Source organism: Glossina fuscipes, unplaced genomic scaffold (assembly GCF_014805625.2).
Source record: "Glossina fuscipes isolate IAEA_lab_2018 unplaced genomic scaffold, Yale_Gfus_2 1, whole genome shotgun sequence".
In the NCBI taxonomy this organism is placed as follows: domain Eukaryota; kingdom Metazoa; phylum Arthropoda; class Insecta; order Diptera; family Glossinidae; genus Glossina; species Glossina fuscipes.
The window spans coordinates 45340288-45359902 of record NW_023998415.1 but is presented as its reverse complement, the minus strand read 5'-3'; the positions used below and the strand labels follow the sequence as shown (position 1 = coordinate 45359902).

Sequence of the window (19615 nt, the reverse complement as noted above, 5' to 3'; positions counted from 1 at the left end):
CTGTTCCTCCTATTATATTATGTATGCCTTCAACGGAGGGTGGAGGTTCCACACTAGGTGTTGGATGTACATATGGTGACGCAGTTGTGCTCTTATTATCATTCTGATCTGTTGGTGTAGGTGCTGGCGTATTCTTATCTAACAAATGTTCAATTGGTGTTGGGGGCTGTTGTAAATTCGAAACAGATGCTGGTGCACGGGGACTCATAGCCAAAAGCTGAAGTAAACGACAAAATAAAAAAAGAGGATAAAGAAATGTATTTTATTTTTTTCGTGTTAATCAAAAAAAAATTCTTTGAAATTGTTTTACTTGATCCGCAGGTGGTACAGACGTTGGCTGTGACAAAGTTGAATTTGGATGGGGCGAAGGCGCTGGTGTACCCGGTGAGCCCACAGAAGGCACTGGCATTGTGTCCATAACAGAATTACGTGAATAACTAGAGGCACCACCATTCGCACCCTGCAAGGGTGTACCATGGCCAGGAGTTGTCGCGGCAGCCGGATGATGATGTTGTGCAGCCAAAGATCTACAAATTTAATACAATTTCAACAAAATTAATTAAAAAAAAAAAAATAACTTATTCTCTTCCATTATGCATATTAAAAGTAACAAATGTTGTGAGCGCATTTACAAAAAAAAAAAATAAATAAATAAATAAATAAATAAAAAATAATTAAATAAATAAAAATAAAAAATAAATAAAAATAATTTTATAAACTATAGTTCTAAGCAGCAAGTGGGTGGTAGGATAACCATAACAGACGTACATATATAATATAAATATATTATTGTAGAGATTTTGTTAACCATTTCCATGAACTGCCGAGCAAATAACTAATTTAACCAACAATAAGCTAAAGTGTCATGCATTTTACATTTGTGGCAGCCACCGAAAATGTTCATGTTTGCTTTAAAATGTATTATAAAATTATTCATTTATTCATTTATTCATTTATTTTTATTTATTCTTTTTTTTTTTTTTCTATATATAATTTCACTTGAAAATCCTTTTTTTTTTTCCTTTTTTTGTAAAGGCTACGTACAGATTTACATAAATTTCAAACATGTAACTCTTAAAGATATTCACAATAATTTAAAGATTCAACCATGATAATGAGGAGCAACCAGCTATAAAATCCTCGTAGCGTTTACGATGACATTATGATGCATAAAAAATAAGTTATTTATAATATGTTGATGATGATGCAGTAATTCGATGCATTCTTAAACAACGTCAACGAGTTTTTTATTTTTATTTTTTTTTTATTTTTTTTTGTAATTCATCTTCTTCTATTCGAGTCCTATGGATTCGATTCGATTCGATTCAATAGGAAAATTCCAAATTAATTTGCCACACAATTGTTCCTCTTTTCTTTTGGTTTTTACTCGTACATCACATGGGGCTCTGTCAAATGTATGAGAAGCGGTGTTGTTGTGCATTTTACAAAAATATTCATCGATATGTTGACACGATAGGCAGACATAACTAAAAATACTTGGCAAAGTATTTTTTACTTGAACGCTAATCAAATTCGCACCTAAGTTGAGGGGCTTCGGATAGGAAGGTGGAATGGGGAGTGGATAGTGGGCAGGATGCAGGGGGGGGGGGGGGGGGGGTGATTATTCTATACTTCGAAATACTTTCCCGTCTTAAATTTTGACTCAATTTTGTTTACCGAGGATTTGAGTTCGGATGGAAAACATTTCAAATTTGATCGCGAAAGTTCCACGCGATAAATTTTTAAGAGCGAAGTATATTTGGACTTTGTTCTAAATTATTATTATTATTATTATTATTATTATTAATTTCGCCAGAGAAATAAATTCTAAGACTAAACTCTTAAAAGCACTAGCATCTAAGGCTATCGGCTTTTGTTCTAAATTAAAATTCCTAGTTAGTTTATATTTTTATTTAATTTTTTATTAATATATCTAATACGACGTGGTTAGAGGTATGTTCTTTCCGTCAAAAGATTTGCGGCAACCAGAAGGAAATTTCATAGAATTGAGATCTAGACAGCCTACACCTTCGTAGTTAGCGTTACCTGCATGTTTTGCTACCGGTCCGTCTCTAATGGCAAAAATTAACCTCTCACCATCATATTTGGCAAAAGTATAAAGGAGGAAATATCCTTCCGAAGAAAACTGAGCAAAATCTTTCATTTACAAAATCTAAAAAGATTTGAAATTACTTTGGCATTGCATTGCTTATCACATACAACAGATGCAATGATAAGTATACACTAACGATATGACTGTTTCCGCCGGCACTTGTTATTGTGCAAATATTAAAAACATTGGACGCGCACGCACGCACGCACGCACGCACACGGTGTAAGAAGCATAGAGATTTTCTTTTTCAAACAAAAAAAAAAAAAAAATGTTGTGCTTGTGAATATACAAGATTCGGCGCCGTAGACGAATATGATGATTGCATTGTTTTTGTTTTGCTTTTAAAACTCTAATCAAACTCTATACAACATCTTCTGCTACGGAATTGCAAATTTCTACACAAAGGACTAACGGCCATTTAAAACTGAAATCGTACTTTTAACTTTTGCATCAATCAATCAATCAATCAATCAATCAATCCATCCATCCAAATCAACAAAAATATAATTTGACATCAACTTAATTAATTATTTATTTAAAGGACTGAGGGACGTAATTAATTAACATTCCATTACCTGAATTTATTCTTAGAAACAAGATGAATGGGAGAGGGGAGGGAAAGGTAGGGTTAAGGTAGAAGGAAGAATGTATACAATAAACACAGAGCGTGTCATCAATGATGAACGAGATTTTCAAGCTCTTTTCGAAATTTTACACAGAGAGAAGCATATTACAATTATATATAGCCACCGTAAAGGGGATCTCGCTGTTTGTAGCATAAGAAAGAAAACTTTTGTTGTTTTTAATTTCTCATTTTATATATTACATAATATATGCAAGAAGATCTTGGATAGTGAAACCTTTGCTAAGTAGATCCGTTGATAACTATTGAGAGAGAGATCAGTACACAAAGGACTTATTACAATTTATACGATCGGTTCTTCTTCATATGTTAAAAAATCCAAAAAAAAAAAAAAAAAAATAAATAAATAAATAAAAGGAAAAGGTAAGAAAATCACTACATTTTTGGAAAAAATGTTGAAAAACATTTTTTTTTTTTTTTGGCAAACATTTCAAATTGATGTCTGCTACGCTTTAGATGGAGGAGTTGATGCAGAGAGAGAGAGAGAAAGAGAGAGAGAGAGAGAGCTGATGGAGAAAAGTGAATTTGAAATTTTCCTTTATTTTTTAAAAGTATGCTTCACTGTGTGTGCTGTGCTATGGATACTATCGCATGACAAGAATTCTTCTTGCAGACTGCTTGAATTGTACAAACGGAATAACATAACTGTTAAAATGGATATCTCTTCTCTTTCCCTTCTCTTCGTTAACAGTCCTTTGATATAGAAATATGAACGTAAATCCAAACCCTTAGAGGTGACTATTGCAATAAAACATTTGACGATACTTCACGAGTATTTTTACGATTTTGTTGAAAAGAAATTTCTCCGTGATCGAACGGTATCCACTTAAGAGAAATTTTTACAGTTAATACCCTATGTATACGTATAATATATATACTGATGATGAGATCTAACAAATTTTTAATTAATTAATTTATAGCATTTTAAGTATTAGATGGATTTTTGCCTTTTTTTGTTGTTGTTGTTGTTTTTTCTTTATATTTGATTAAAACTCTGACCGAAATACCAATAGTGGTTGTTGTTGTTGTTGTTGTTGTTGTTGTTGGTTTTGTTGTGGGTAATGGCTTTTGGTGATGGAGATGATGATAGTGGTAGTGATAGTGGTGGGTGGTTGTAGTGGTGGATAGTTGTAGTCGTGGTGGTAGTGGTAGTGGTAGTGGTGGTAGTGGTGGTAGTGGTAGTAGTGGTAGTAGTGGTAGTGGTAGTGGTAGTGGTAGTGGTAGTGATGGTGGTGGTAGTGGGGGTGTTGGTAATGGTGGTAGGTAACAGTAGTAATAGTGGTTATAATAGTTTGGGCAACACAAACCTTTGTTTTCTTGTTATTTCCGAAGTACAAGCAGAATTTTGATATAAGGCTGCTCTAGGATAATTAGTTTGTTGTTGCTTTTGGTTGGAATCAATAAAACAAGAGGAGGAAATTGTTATCTTGGAATTTGTGCTATTGTTGCCAATCAACCAATAGTCCTTCCCGTCACTCTCAAAGAGGTGACGTTTGTGAAAAGGAGGAATTCTGTGTATTCGCAATAAGGTATTCGTTTTTGTACAAACTTTGGACATTTCGGTTGAAGGAATGCAGCTTTGATTATTGTGGCCAATTGACGAGCCAGAAGCAATGGATAATTGTTGATTATTGATATGTATGTGACTATTACTGCTTAATTGAGCTAAAACATGATGCGCCAAGGAGTTACCAACGCTGCTGCTGTTGCTGTTGCTGTTGCTGCTGCTGCTGCTACTGCTGTTGCTGCCATTGCTGGTAAAGCCAAACGCATAATATGGTTTAATAGTGGTATTACAATGGCTAACACGTATTGCACCCGTACTCGATCCCATCATCATATGCGTAGATGCTGACAATGCAGTAGATGCAGAAGATGCAAAAGATGCAGATGATGATGATGACGATGACGATGATGATAATGATAATGATGATAATGACGTTGTTGTTGTTGTTGTTGTTGTTGTTGCTGCTGCTGCTGCTGCTGCTGCTGTTGCTGCCGTTGCTGCTGCTGCTGCTGTCGCTGTTACTTTTGTTACCGATTTCGTGCTAAATTGAAAACTGAAAAGTTTTGTATAGACATTTTTTTTCCACAAATATTTCAAAAACGACCAAAAAACAAATAAATGGAATGCATGTTTGTTCAAGTTTGTTTCGTTCTCACATGAATTATTGTAAATTTCTTTAAGAGCTTTTCGAAATGTTTTTCACGTTTCCTTTCTCCTTCGAATAAATGAAACTATTAAGGCTTTGCAAACAGTATTCGAATGCACTTCAATAACGCGCATAGACGATCTCACAAACGCGAAATTGTGGCAAAAAATTACAAATGGAATGGGCTTGAATTTAAATGCATGCCCTACCCACCCTACACCCTACACCAACACAAGACAATATACGTGTTCGTTTTCGCTTTCCCTTTCCCTTTTCTTTTTTTCGTTTTTTTTTTTTTTTATTTTTTTTTTTGTTTTTTTTTTTGTTTTTTGACAGCAAAACGATGAAGACGTGAAACAATTAAGCCGGGAACAGTACAATTATTCGCCAGCTAAACTAACTCAGACTAAAAAGTTATTTTGTATTCTTACGCAACACAGCTCTGTAGGTCGTCATCAGAGTCGATGAATAAGAGTTTCATTCTGAACTTCTTCGAAGATCTTAAAAAATATGCGAACCGTATTTCATTCATGTCCCCTTATCTACATCGACATATATAATATTAGCCTACCGCGGTTGCAGACATATTTCCAAAACGTGATCCATTCCATTTAGAGAGTACTACCACCGCCGTCCTACAATGGTATCTTCACGGATTGCCGTCCACCATCATGCAACTGACGTGACATGGTTTCGCATAAATTATTCATCGACAATTTGAAGCTGCCTTTCTTTTTCGCGTTCCCTCCCCCCTCCCTCTTTGTCTCTTTGCCGTCAAACTTGCCCTTAAGGAATCCTACAAATCCTTTACTAAAAAGGCTTAAAAAAATATTGATATACAAAGTAGTTGCCTTGACTATAAGACACGTGCGCTCGTTTAATGGAATTTCTGATTTCGGTTTATTCGTAATACCGGGAATATTGATTCTCGACTCGACATAAATATAAAAACAATATATGATTAAGTTTTCGTCGGATTTACTTCTATTTACGAATTCTGGCTCGCATTACGAATAAAACCTACGCGCTATGTAATTATAATTCGGCAAAGAGGGACGGACGTTACCTATAAACTTTGTAAGGGCTTAACAAGGTTCAATGATTTAAACACAACTACGCTTACAAGTGCATTTTTAAAATCTTTTTTCAGAGGTGAACACATACACATGTATTTTTAAAGTTGTCGGCGACGTAAAAAAAAAAAAAAAAAAATCCCATATAGCAAAAATTGAAAAAAACATTTTACACATTTTCAAAAAAAAAACAGAAGAAAATTATTGCCAATGAGAGGCCAACACGCGAACTAAATCCAGTCGTTCAATCCGTAATATAGACTGGCAACAATATGCCAAACACTACCTTTAAAAGGATGCTTCTCCCAATCAAAACTTCAACATATCTCACAACAACAACAAACAAAAGAATTTGATAAAGAAACACAAAAAACATTGAGAGTAGATTCATCAATAATAGACATACGTATGTACTTACTTTGTGCATATGCAAGGTGCTTTTTGTGTTGGATCGACAAAATCCCATATTTGTTGTTTTTGTAAAAGCGCTAAAGTATTTGGTTTAATGTCTGCTTGCTGTTCACCGCCACAATCGCCTATGCTCGCATTGCCACCGCCACCGCCACCGCCAACGCCAACGCTACCGCTGCCGCCGTTACTACCGCCATTGCCAATTACACTAATATTTTCATTAAAGTTCGCCGATATTGCGGTATTCGCATATTGTGCATGCAGCGAATTTGTAACACAATCTTGCCAAGCACGTTCAGGCATTTCAGTGGCAGCCTGTGGCGGTGCATGAGTATTTGTTGTATTGCAGGTATAATTGCTAGTTAAAGCATCGTAATGATTTTGAACCTTTTTCGGATCGATTTTTAAACGTTCAACCATATAAGCCAGAGATTTTGAAGAGGCCGTCTGATTCATATTTGTTGGTGTTGGTGTTGTTGTTGTTGTTGTTGTTGTTGTTGTTGTTAATTTGTTAGATACTGTTTCCGTTAATGGTTTTCTAACGTTACTGCTAAGGTTGTCGCCGGTGTTGACTGAGGATAATGTTGTTAAAGCGGCGGCCTCAGCGGATGACGATGTGCCCAAAGAGCCCTTTTGCGAGGCGGCTGCCTCCATTTCTTCCATATCATCCAAATCTGTGACTAGTACATAAATGGAAGGATGGTACATTTTGTGACCGCCTTAAATTAATTGAAAATAAATATCAAATCAATAGTTATCTTGACTGTTATAATATAACATACATACATGTATATGTTGTTCATATCACACGTAAATGCAATTCAATTACATACCTGATATAACTTCAACTACAGGCGGCACATCACTATTCTCTTTATTGCACAATGGAAAAAATGAGGCCCAATCTTCGAGTATCTTTTCAGCCATTGGATCGTTTGCCTTGTAACTGTTGCCCGTTAAAGTTGCAGCCATACCGAATGGAGCTAAAATTACTTTGCGAGGTTTTGGCATATTCGAGCCATTTGCATTGGCAGCACTATTCTCCCCAGTGGCCTCAGCTACTATAGGAGAATTATTAGGTGATGTTTGTTCTTGCGAATTATTGGAAGAAGCTGCCACCGTAGTAAAAGCCGCCGCTGCCTCAGACAAATGCTCCTTTGTTAAAGGTCTCACCGCCGGATGCTCTCGTAAATCAATGGACGCGCACACCGTATCGCCGTGCACGAAGAATGTAAAGGAGAATGATAAATGCTGCGAACTAAAAATGTAAATAAATAAAAATACTCTGAAATTTTACATTTCCATTTCCATTTCCATTTCAAATAAAAACAAAGAAGAAGAAATAAATTGTTACAAGTTGAACGATGATCTAATTTAAAGCTTAACAATTAGATCACAGAGATCTTGCAGATAACATTTATCTCGGATGTTATTGTTTTGAAATGAAAAACAAGTGAACTTTTTCAATTTTCAATAAATTGCGAATAACAACATCCTCACGATTATTATTATCAAAAATAATATATCTGCTGTATATGAATTCTATGCATAAATTCGTAACGAAAACCCCGAGTGAATATCAAATTCGTATTAAAACTCAATTCGTTCGCGCAGCATTAACGACTGATTGATCGATAGAACGGCGCATTCAGATATCGTAAATATCCGTAAATCATATTTTGACATTTGACTTATAAGATACACGACGCTGTGGTCGACGCAGATCGACTAAAGCGTAATTCGGAAATACATGTTTTTTAAGAATACAAATTTGATTTAGAGCACACACGTGATAGGATCTCGATTGAAAAACTTTCATAAATAATGATACGGTCCTAATTTCCGCATTCACTTAACACGCGCGACACTCGCACATAAGTGACACAAATATAAGCGGAAAAGCTAAAAGCGGCTAACTAAAAAATATTCAGAATTTCGTTACGGAATTATGCATGGATATATTAGACGAAAGAAAATTACATACCTTCTACCGAAAATTCTTTCGTTAGAAGTGCAAGGTTGAACAAACCATTTACCAAAACGTACAATATCCTTGGTCAGTACAAATCTAAAATATTTAGAAAAAAAAAACAGGAAAAAGAAATCATATTGAGTTTTATTTCTTGCTTAAATTTCGCGATTAATAATCTATAACTTACCGTTCCATAAGATTATGTAGAGCTTTAAAAAGCAAGGATCGACATTCGTAGGTAAGACCACGTTCCCAGGTGCCATTCCAAGTGGCTTGATTTGCTGCAATTTATGTATACAAATATAGGAAATTAATTAACTAAAAAAAGTTTTATTTAAATCGGCTAATATTATAATAATAAATGGAGTTTTGTTTGTCCGTCCTGCCATTCGTCAGTCGTAAAGTTTGACTAAAAAAAAATTTTTCCAATTTTCATAAACACATTCATCCTGATGTTTTCATTTTTTATAACGATATAATATTGAAAAAAGGTTTACATTATAATTTCGAACATACAGTTGCGCCTGAGCGCCGCGATAAGATAACATTATCCTCGAATATTGGGGAAAAAGTGAATTTAATATTCCGAAATACCTTATAACAATACGATTAAGTTGAGTTGAGAACTATCACACACACAACCTACTAAAATAATGATACGTGTTTTTGACATAAATGGTCATAAAATAAATAAGACCAACTACGAAGAAAACAACAGCAAAACAATATAAATAGCAAAATGAAGGAAAACAACAATACATAATTAATACCAATACAATAAGAATTTAAAAAAAAAAACAAATTATATATATATATATATATGTGTGTGTATGCACAAAAAAAAAACTTTGCTCTGGTAACACTTGGAATAATATTAAATAAAAACAAAAAACAAAGAGAGGAAGGTAAAGAGAGCGCAATATAACATCAATATCAAAGAGAAATATTTAGTGAAAAAAAAAACAAAAAAAACAACAAAGTATATAGAATATAGTTATCTCTTTTTCGTAAACAATAACTGCAGCCATACTCAGAAACTCTCTTTACTGCATAAGCTGTTAATCATTTCTTCTCATTTTCGTAAAATAAGGAAAAAGGTAAATAATAATAATAATAATAATAATAATAAACAATGTTTATGACGTTCGCAGGGTGTATTGCACAGGCGGTGGTTATAGAGCCGGAAAAAAGGGGGGAGGTTAGCGGCAAAATAACTATGATGCGTGTGAAAGATGAAATAGAATAAGCGAACAAAGATGAAACTATTAAAAATATTTAGATGGCTAGGAAAAATAATCTCGACTTTGTCAAAGATTTCGAACTGAAATATTTCATCAATCACACACATACACACACACACACACATTGTGATACTTTTTTTTTTTTTTATTAGTAATCACGGTAACAAATATTTATTGTTTACAATAGCACAAAAAGCAAGTGAAAAGACGACAATAGTGACGACAGCACAGATAAAATTATTTATAAATATGTATACGTGTGCTTGAAAACACTTAAGTCTACTTATATGGTTAAAGAATATGAGAGAAATCTCCACAACAAAGTAGAAGCAAACGAAATGAAATATCAAAATGAAAACGCAAGAGTTTTTTTTTACTGCTTTCATCAAATGCCGTTATTCATACATCAACTTGAAAATATATCTAGAGTGCATGTGAAATAATAGCCTTAAGTTCGATTTTCTTTATTTAAAAAACAAAAAAGAAGGAAAAACGATCTGACCAATATTATTAAAACAATGACAAAAAATTACAATCACCACATGTCAATGTGTTGGTACAACATCGCTCGCGTAAATACAAATGAAATTGTATTAATAATAAAATTACTTTTTCTGCCGCAATGAGGCAAAGAAGAGGCATAACAGAAAATATTGCAAAATTAATCTCATCTCTATACCCCTTTCCTTTACAAGCAACAAAAATAAAAATATTTCTTCTTCTGTGTATGTAAAATACTTGTGCATGCATATATATATATATTTAAAACATTTGTACACAATATTATTATACCAGTGTGTTATGTACGTAATAAGATTGATGTTGTAGAAGTAATTATATACATATATAAATCTCACGTAGTATATGTACGTAGATGCATATAACACATATTTGTACATTAAATGAACGTAACGAGTATACGATTGAAGCGCGAATATACATACTTGGAAGCTTATTAACACACATGCATATTTCTTTGTTTTGATTTACAAAAACTAGCAAAACAACTTAATATACAAAATAAAAGCAGGCAACGAAATCTAAACCAACTAAAAAAAAAAAAAAAATACAAAATAAAAAAAAAACAAACTAGTACAACATTACGTTATTTGCCCTCTGAAACAAAATTCAAGATGTGAATAAAGGTAAATGATACTTTAACGCATACATGTATGTCCCATATAAGAAGTGACGAAATCGATTGAGATAAGATTCTAATCTCCAAACAAACACTGTACTAATTGAATTTGATCATTATCGGAATTCTCTCCCATATTATCTATCGGAAGGATGGAAACGAGCTTTCCTTCAGACTCTGGGGAAAAGAAAAGAACGGCTTTATGGCATTTATAAATAAAAGCGGAACACATTGCAGCACTCAATTAACGTCATAGTTGCATAGAATAATGACGTGTTGAAGAATATTATTATTAATCAATAATAAAAGCAACAAATTTTATTACAAGGCAGTAACAGAAACGACTACATAACAAGTGACTTAAACAAGGTCACTAGCAGCAGTGAAATAAAATTGTAGTCAGTGTTGCCATTAATTATGAATTCAATGAAATTAGAGGAGAAACTATTTGCCTTTAGGAAAGAATTTTGTAATATCTATCCGTTAGCCGAGTTAGTATAAAATCCTAAAGCCCATGCCTTTTCGCAATTGTGAACGAACTTCGAACTCATTTTCTAATTCCAAACGCGAATGAATATCAATCAAGGAAAACTTTAAGGTATAGTGCGAAGCTTGAAAAGAAATCTACGAAACATTTGTATACATGGATTGCACAAAAGATTTTCTCTATGCATATATATATATATATATATGTAAATATATTCATAATGTTATGAATAAAAAAAATCGTAAAAAAGAAACGGAAAAAGAAACTTTTTTAAATACTTGTTCCCATTTTCAAAAGACTTTTTTTTCTCTTAGGTTTGTTTGTTCGATTAAGTAGGGACTTTAATGCAAAGCACTCTCTTTTTCTTTGCAAAGCGTAAACTACTCTTAAGGAAATGCAGTACTTTCCCAATTTTTCCACCAACGTGATATCACCATACGTACGTATGGTTTATAGGAGCACACATCAACGACAAAAACAAGAACAAATAGTTTCAAGTCTTTCTTAACTCTAAAGAAACAACTTTTATATTGTTGTTGTTCCAGTTTATGAAATATATATGTTAGCATGAGATGAAGTAGCACGTAGAACATTGGCGATACTATTCATTTGATGTCAAACGCATATTTCGATTATTATTAAAGGTCTCATTCACACGTTGTTTGTTGCTTTTGAGAATAGGAGGAGAGAATTTATGCAAAGATTCCTCTTATAGTTGTTTTGATTCAACAGATCCATTTCACATACTGCAGGCAAAGCAAAAACAAAACGACTGCACAAATGAAAATGAACCAAAAGAGTTCTGTGTTGCTCGCACTTGGGTTCATTGAAATAACAGAAAAGAAAAGAAAAGCAAAAAAAAAAAAAAGGTGAACGCAGAGGATAGAAATCATCAGCAAAGCTTCAAATCCACACAACTATTGAGTGTACGAATACAGAAAAGCCGAGAAAAATCAAAAGAAGAAAACGCTTATAAACACACATAAAAAGCACAATAATATTAACCATACCAAGCATGTTCATGCGAAAAAAAAAGAACTACTTACACAAAGAAGAAAAATACAATAATAATTCAATGCAATGGAAAAACACACGAACAAACCGTTTTATTGTTAGGGGCATTATCGGTATCTGACATATAGAGACAACCATACCACCATTCAGTCAGCATTATGTAAGGCAAAACAAACCACACGCAAATAATGTTTCGCAGCTAAACGTACAACTAACCAACCGTAAGAATGCCACATTCAGACCAGCCCAAAGCGCAAACTTCAAACTCAACGAAACACAAAAAAACGGCATTTAAAAAATTGTGTATGAAACAGTTTCGACCGATTTTACATGGCTGCAAACAACTACCATATATATATATATATATATATATATATACGCACTCGCTCGGGTCGATTGATGTTCTTTCAACTCAACTCATATATATATATATGTGCAAATACGTATATAAACGCAAACACTCCCTCATCTCTTTTGGGGCACACTTTTACTCTTCTTCTTCTCTTCTTTCTTTCTTTCTCTCTTTCTCTGCCAGTCCAACAGTTTCCTAAACAAAATACCATATAAAAGTAACGAACCATAGAAACGAGGAACAACCAAAAAAAAAAAGAAAAAAACAAAAATTTATATTTAAAGCATGTAGCACGTGCACATGTTGCTGTGTAAAGAGCGCAAAAGACCACCCTTCGAAAATATTAGCGCGAGAGTTTATGGATAATCAAACGAAAGAGAGATAAAAAAAAAAAAAAAAAATGAAAAGTTGACGAAGAATATACAAATTCTTTAAATTTCCTAAGGTCATGTTGTTCTCTCTTGTCAAATTACTTTTCTCTTCTCATGGCATATAAGTAAATTAGGAATTCGGGAGAGAGAAATTATTTATTTATGTGTATGCGTACACATGATACAATGTTTTTGTTCTTGAAATAGTCATTACTCACGTTCCTGTTTTTAGAACATGAACGGACATGCAATATTTCCAAAAGTATATCGTGTGTATGTATTTACTAAACAAGAAAAATTTTCAAAGTAATCGCGCTTCGCTTTTATTATTTGTTTATTTTTTATTACTATTGTAATTATTTTACTTTATAAGAGAGACAAGGAAGCATACGATGAGAACAATATATTTATGCAAATTATGTTAAACTACAGACACGAGAATATCTAATGTTTTTCATATCATAACGATATGGTGTAAAAGAAGATAGGATAGGTATGTCCAGAAGAAATAGTATTTAAAAACTTTTATGCGGTTAATGAACCCAGGATAGATAAATATGCTTAGATAACGTGTGGTACGATTACTTGCCTTTATACATGTGTAACATGCATATGCAATCAAAACAAGTACAAGTACTTGACAATAATAAATTAAGAGTAAACAAGAGAACTGAACAAAGAAGAGCATTAAGATCGATTTGAAAGTTAAAACCTTATTACTATGATTAGTAGAAAGTTGGAAAACGGAAAACGGAAAAACGTATCCCTTGTGGCTACAAAAGAAAATTTCTTATTCATAAAATGTATAAGCGTGCTATGTATGTATGCTTGCTAACATACGATTAAGAGATTGAAATTGGAATGTTATATATAAATACCACGACTTTGCAATCCGCGACATGCAAGAATACATAGGCGAAAAGTTCTTTTAATTACACATAATGTATAGACAAAATTTGTTGCCAAATATATTGACAAAATCTTTCATCATTTAGAAAGATTAAAGGAGCAGAAATCATCATATCATATTGTTTGTTTACTGTTATAAGCCACTATGTAAATGCAATTTTTGGAAATTTTATTTACTTACATACTTAGATCAACATCTTTTAACGGTAGCAAAGAATTAAAAACAACAACAACAACACTTAGAAACTCAACAAACGCATAAAGTCGCTGGTACTTATCCAAAGAAGAGAAAGAGAGGAGATATACCAAACAAGCAAACACGCAAATTCAAACACATATCTCGCAAATTGAGACGAGAGAAGTACCAACCGCAAGCCTTTACTCTTTTTTTTTTTTTTTTTTTTTTACTTTTCTCTCAATTTCATATCGCACAATAGAGATAATATTCACGTAGTGTCTGTTGTGTGCGTAGAATATTTTTTTTTTTTTTTTTTTTTTTTTTTTTGTAAATGATTCTCAATATGGAAATAAACGACAGCTGTTCTATTTGGACAGACGGTGTGTCGTAAAAGTTAATCAGATATAATTGTTGTAGCATTAAAAAAAAGAAAAAGAGTAATAATGCAACTACACCACCATCTGCTAAATTTAATAAACAAAATAACATGGAAATATTACTGGTTTAGTAATGACCAAGAAGGATAAGAAATTTTTGATATAGAAAAGGAACAAGTCATGAAAGTTACGACTTGTAAATAGAAACGCAGATTGGGCCGCTACGAAATTTGCATACTTTTTTTTTTTACCCATCGCCCAACCTAAGCAGATGTTCTTCAGATCAATCTTAAAATTTACGAAGACCATCTAAAAATTTGTTGCAAAACAACTTTGATACAAGTTCACAATAGAATTGCAATCTATTAGATATTTTCGAAGAAGGAAACTATAATGCCAATGCGACAGTGGTGGTTCCAATCTATTATCTGGCGCACTTACATTTACTAAAATATGATATTTTGTTAGCTAAAATATTGGTTTGAGATGATGAAAAGTTTCGAATGTGGGTCGTGATTATGGAGATGAATATGAATAACTCTTCTATATACTTTTCTTACAAATCGATTATGTCGACTATTTATATAGTGAAGACGGAATGCTTACCACCACCTTACCACCGCCCCTATTTTTTAAATCTTGCCTTTTCCTTTTTTTTTTTTTGCTTTTTTACAAAAACGGAAAAATTACAATCTTCGAGAGAATTGAGCCTTCTAAAGTGAATCTCGCCTGGTCACCTCATAATAACTGCCAATAAAATGAGAACACTGTGACTATACAGTTGAAGGTATACGCAGTGTTGCCAAATTTCTTCTGGTACCTCTTATTGCTTATAGAGAACAACCCCGAATATAATAGCACAACATGGGCAAATGTTCTGTATATTACCGGTTTTAATATTTTCAAATGAATGCACAGCACACAAGTTTATGTTATTATTAATGTGATCAGCATTAATTTGTTAGCGGGTTCCGTTCTCTTCGGCACTGCAACAATTGCGCTAAAATTCATCTTATTTTAGATGATTAATTTTTAAAATGGGTCAAATTGTTACTTTAAGATGTAACAAACAAAAAAAAAAAAAAAAAAAAAAAAAAAGTAAATAGTAAATAATATATTTTTTCGACAGTTTAGTTTTATTTCAATACGCATATATAATACATGCATCTATATCATCGTATTCTCTTATATGCGAATTATTCATAGCAATTAGTTAACGATACATTCCGTTCACAGAAGAGCATCTAAATATAAGAAGAGTTTTTGAGATGTGTTTTCAAGGTGTGCATGCATGGCATAGTTTCTTTTTATCTTTTTTTTTTTTTTAAAGAAATGGAAGTGTGCCTTTTATTCTCTCTAACTCTCTCTCTCTTCTCGCAAAAGTAATTTAAAGATACTGCTGCTTGCTGCTACTTACTTAAATCTCATTTATTTGCCTTTGTTTTTTTTTTTTTTTTCAATATTCTATAAGAGATTTATTTGCACGTATTTTTGTGCATGTTCACGGCATTCTGTATTATTTTGCGGCAATACACCAAACACCTGCATATATGTTCAATCGACAGTGAGTAGCAAGTACGCTTACCGTCTCTCTTAATTTTTTTTATTTTTTTTTTTTTATTAAAATCGGAGCACTGCTTGCAGAGATTAGTAAAAAAAGAAATAATAACCCAAGACTCTCTCAATCGGGAATTAAACAAAGCAAGAGATAAAGCATTTTCACATAGGCTTATAAAAACAAAGCAAATGTGAACATGACCATACCTCACCGCCACCCCCCCACCACCCCTCTGGTGAGGGTAAACAAATCAGCAATTCGTTGAAAAAAGAAATGAAACTGTTTGTTAGTTCGTCTAAAATTTGATTTCAAAATGTACTGATCCGTCGATTTGTGACATGCCCTCAATTATCGTAATTATTTTTATGAATTAATCCATAGTTTTGAATTTTTTTTTTTTTTTTTTTTTTTTTTAAATTCGTTAAGAGGATATTAAGATATATATATTTTTTTTTTTTTTTTTCGTTTCAATTCTAAGGATAAACGACTCGGCCCGAATGAAAGCAAACATAAATACTTTGCAAAATTTTGAATTTCTTTTCCTTTTGTTACTCATTTTCTCGCTCTCCCACTCTCCCTTTTTCTCTCATTCATAAATACTGACGGCCGTTTGTCAGTTGGTGGGTTTTTTTTTTTCTTTTCTTTTTTTTTTTTTGTGGTAATCAACATTAATCGACATTCAACGGTTCTGTCTGGTTTCTATTTTACCTGTGCGGCGGTGTTCAAGTTCGATTCAACGGTAAATGATAAAATTTGTTGTTGTATGCTTTTATTATACCTATGAGAGATATACTGTTTGTATGCGTAATTGTGCTCCCGCTATAGTTGAAGGGCAATGTCAATACAATAATGATGATCCCAACGGTTAACGCTTATTTTCATGTTTTTAATGATTGGAAAAAAAAAAATAAATATATATATATATATATATGTAAATAAATAAGAAAAAGAGAGGCGCAATCATCAAGCATCGATTAAACGCCGACCGAATTGTATATGCTCCATATTTAAGACAATGTCACGGGTGGCATCAACGATTCTCACTTCTAATAAAATTAGTTTTTTTTTTCTTTATCACACGTATAGAGCGAATAACTCAAGTGTAAAATTGTTATTGTGAATGAAGAAGATGTGAAAAAGCCATCCATAGGTAAACACTTGGCTATATCTTGTGAAAAAAAGGCATACATGCACACACATATATAAATAATGTCTTATTAGCTTTTGTTTTATATGAAATTCAACAAACGGAGATGTGCAAAGAGTTAGTAAGCGATGCGTACACTATAATAACATATCTAAGCAGTAGTAAGGAAGTAAGAGGGGCATTCAACTTGTTGCTTATTTTCTTTTTTACAACATTTAAGTATATACAATATTTGTACGTTTATTCGAAAATACTTTATATACAATATATTGCGTGTATGCATAATAGTGCTGCTTAAGTTAAACTTCTTAAGTTTCTCGCGAATATGTCGAAATCTACTCTCATATCCCTGTTTAATGTTCACAACGAAGACGTCTAGTCGTCTTTGAAGCCATCAAATATTGCTTGAACATGTTGTTGAAATATTTACTTAACGAAAAGATTAAAAAGTCTGCAACGATATTTCGCAAATTGTTACATTTATAATAGCGGCTTTCATCATATATGAATCATATATGATGATTGTGACTGACTGACTACGTTAAGATTTTTGCCTTCTATTATTATCTTTTACTTTCAAAATATCATCAGAATTTCCGATACCCGTTACGTGTATTACACATCTCGAATTGAATTGATTTTACAATTTCACTTTTTAATTGATGAACCATCAAGCAGTATTTTGCAGTGCTTGATGCAAGTTCAAGGACATTAATATGTTGTCGCAGAATTTATGCATAAAAGAAATAAACTAACTGTCCTTCGAAAGTGTACACCAATCACAATTTTTGCAGTCAATTCAAACGAAGACGAAAGAAGAAGAGCGAGTCGATTCTATAAATCCTTTAATGCTTGCATAACTGTTTAATGGCCCAAACACGCTTATAAGCAGCGCAAAAATATGATTCCTTCGAAGGAATCCTGCCGTATCCTAATAAAACAAAAACAAATATTATTCGGTATTCATTTATTTTTTATTTGAGAAAATCATAAAAGAGAGATCGTTTAATATATAATATAATAAGCACAACACGTATGCACAAACACGATAGAGATACACGATACGAAATTTTCATCTTTCCGCGCATACATATATGCATGTGATCAAGCGCATCACATCTCGGAACGTGTCTTATGGTAAAAAGGAAATTTTACTTGATAGATTTCTTTTCCCCGCTACAAAATCATTTGATTTTTCAAACTCTTGTCGACATTTGGTTTGGCTGATTATCTAGTAGCCACTACTAGTAACGGGAAAAAACAAAAACAGAATAAGAAAGAAGAAGCAGGTATATATCAATATTAAAAATACCGTTAAATTCAAGAATAAATTTGAACTAAAGGCATTATAAAAAGTTTTATTTACTTTTCTTGTTATCAAAATTGAACTCAATTGAACACAATTTGTATTGACTGGAAACTAATATAATACTACGGATCATTTAGGAATGATTGACTACCAGTTTTAAATATTCGCGAAAAGCGTTATGCGAATATTCCCGCCCTCAATTATTTATGACCTTCGATGGACGAATCTCGATGAACTTGCGAAATTAATACTTGAATTATATATGAGTGCGACAAATAACTTATCGGTTTTTTTTTTTTTTTTTTTTTTTTTTCCTATGCAAAAATATTCAAAACCAGGTGCGGCTGTGTATGTTCGAACTCAGATTAAATTGGAATTGATTAAATCATTTCTTGCTGGGCGCGACTTCATTCATCTGTCCAGATTTTTTTGATAAAAGTGTAAAGTTACGAAAGTTGTTACCTGCTCGCTTCAAAGCTATTGGATCATGCTATCAGGATTTTTTATATAATTCTAAATATGATAATTAGTGATTTTATATGCTTTTTATTTAATTTTTCCATTAGATAACTCATTGCAGTTACGCTTATTCTATTTTTATTATATTATCCTCTCTCTCTCTCTTTCTCTCTCTTTTTCTCTTATGCCGGAAGAGATTTCATAATCTTATTGGTATGAAAATTTTGTTTAATCTTAACTGATCTGAATTAAATAAACGAATGAATTGTATTAATTAATTAATGATTAATTATTGATTAATACTCTTCAACTTTATTTTAGGGCCTAAAAGGACGACTTTCGCATGACTATGTCTCGCTCTCTCGCTCTCTCGCTCTTTCTCTCCCTTATTCTATCCCGTTTTACCGGTCTATTGTTGATCTTATTCCGATTCAGATTCAATAAAGTGAAAGTTAAAAGCCGAAATTCCGACAATCTTTGAAAGCAAAATTCACTAGCAATTGACTAAAGATCTATGATTCAGTTTAGATTAAATCGTTTTTAATAACCCACCACCACCTAGCTTATATACTTTATTGGATAATAAGAAATCTATCAGAGCTTGATATATGACTCAAATGATTCGCTTTATATAATCTGACGAGACGTGACAAACATCTATGATTCCCCCACTAAAATGATGCAAAGACCATGGAAATCAGATATGTTTG

The 19615-nt window shown here is 32.7% G+C and overlaps 1 protein-coding gene across 1 annotated transcript in view; it reads right to left on the bottom strand.

The window, feature by feature from the left end:
• Positions 1-19615, bottom strand: part of LOC119644968 (mediator of RNA polymerase II transcription subunit 13) — a 34432-nt gene that overhangs the window by 6891 nt on the left and 7926 nt on the right. Inside the window, 7 exon segments of the mRNA XM_038044711.1 lie at positions 1-217; positions 311-527; positions 4064-4957; positions 6401-7112; positions 7227-7651; positions 8378-8461; positions 8553-8646. The exon segment at positions 1-217 is cut by the window's left edge and continues 5 nt beyond it. Of these exon segments, the coding sequence (XP_037900639.1) occupies positions 1-217; positions 311-527; positions 4064-4957; positions 6401-7112; positions 7227-7651; positions 8378-8461; positions 8553-8646 (2643 nt within the window).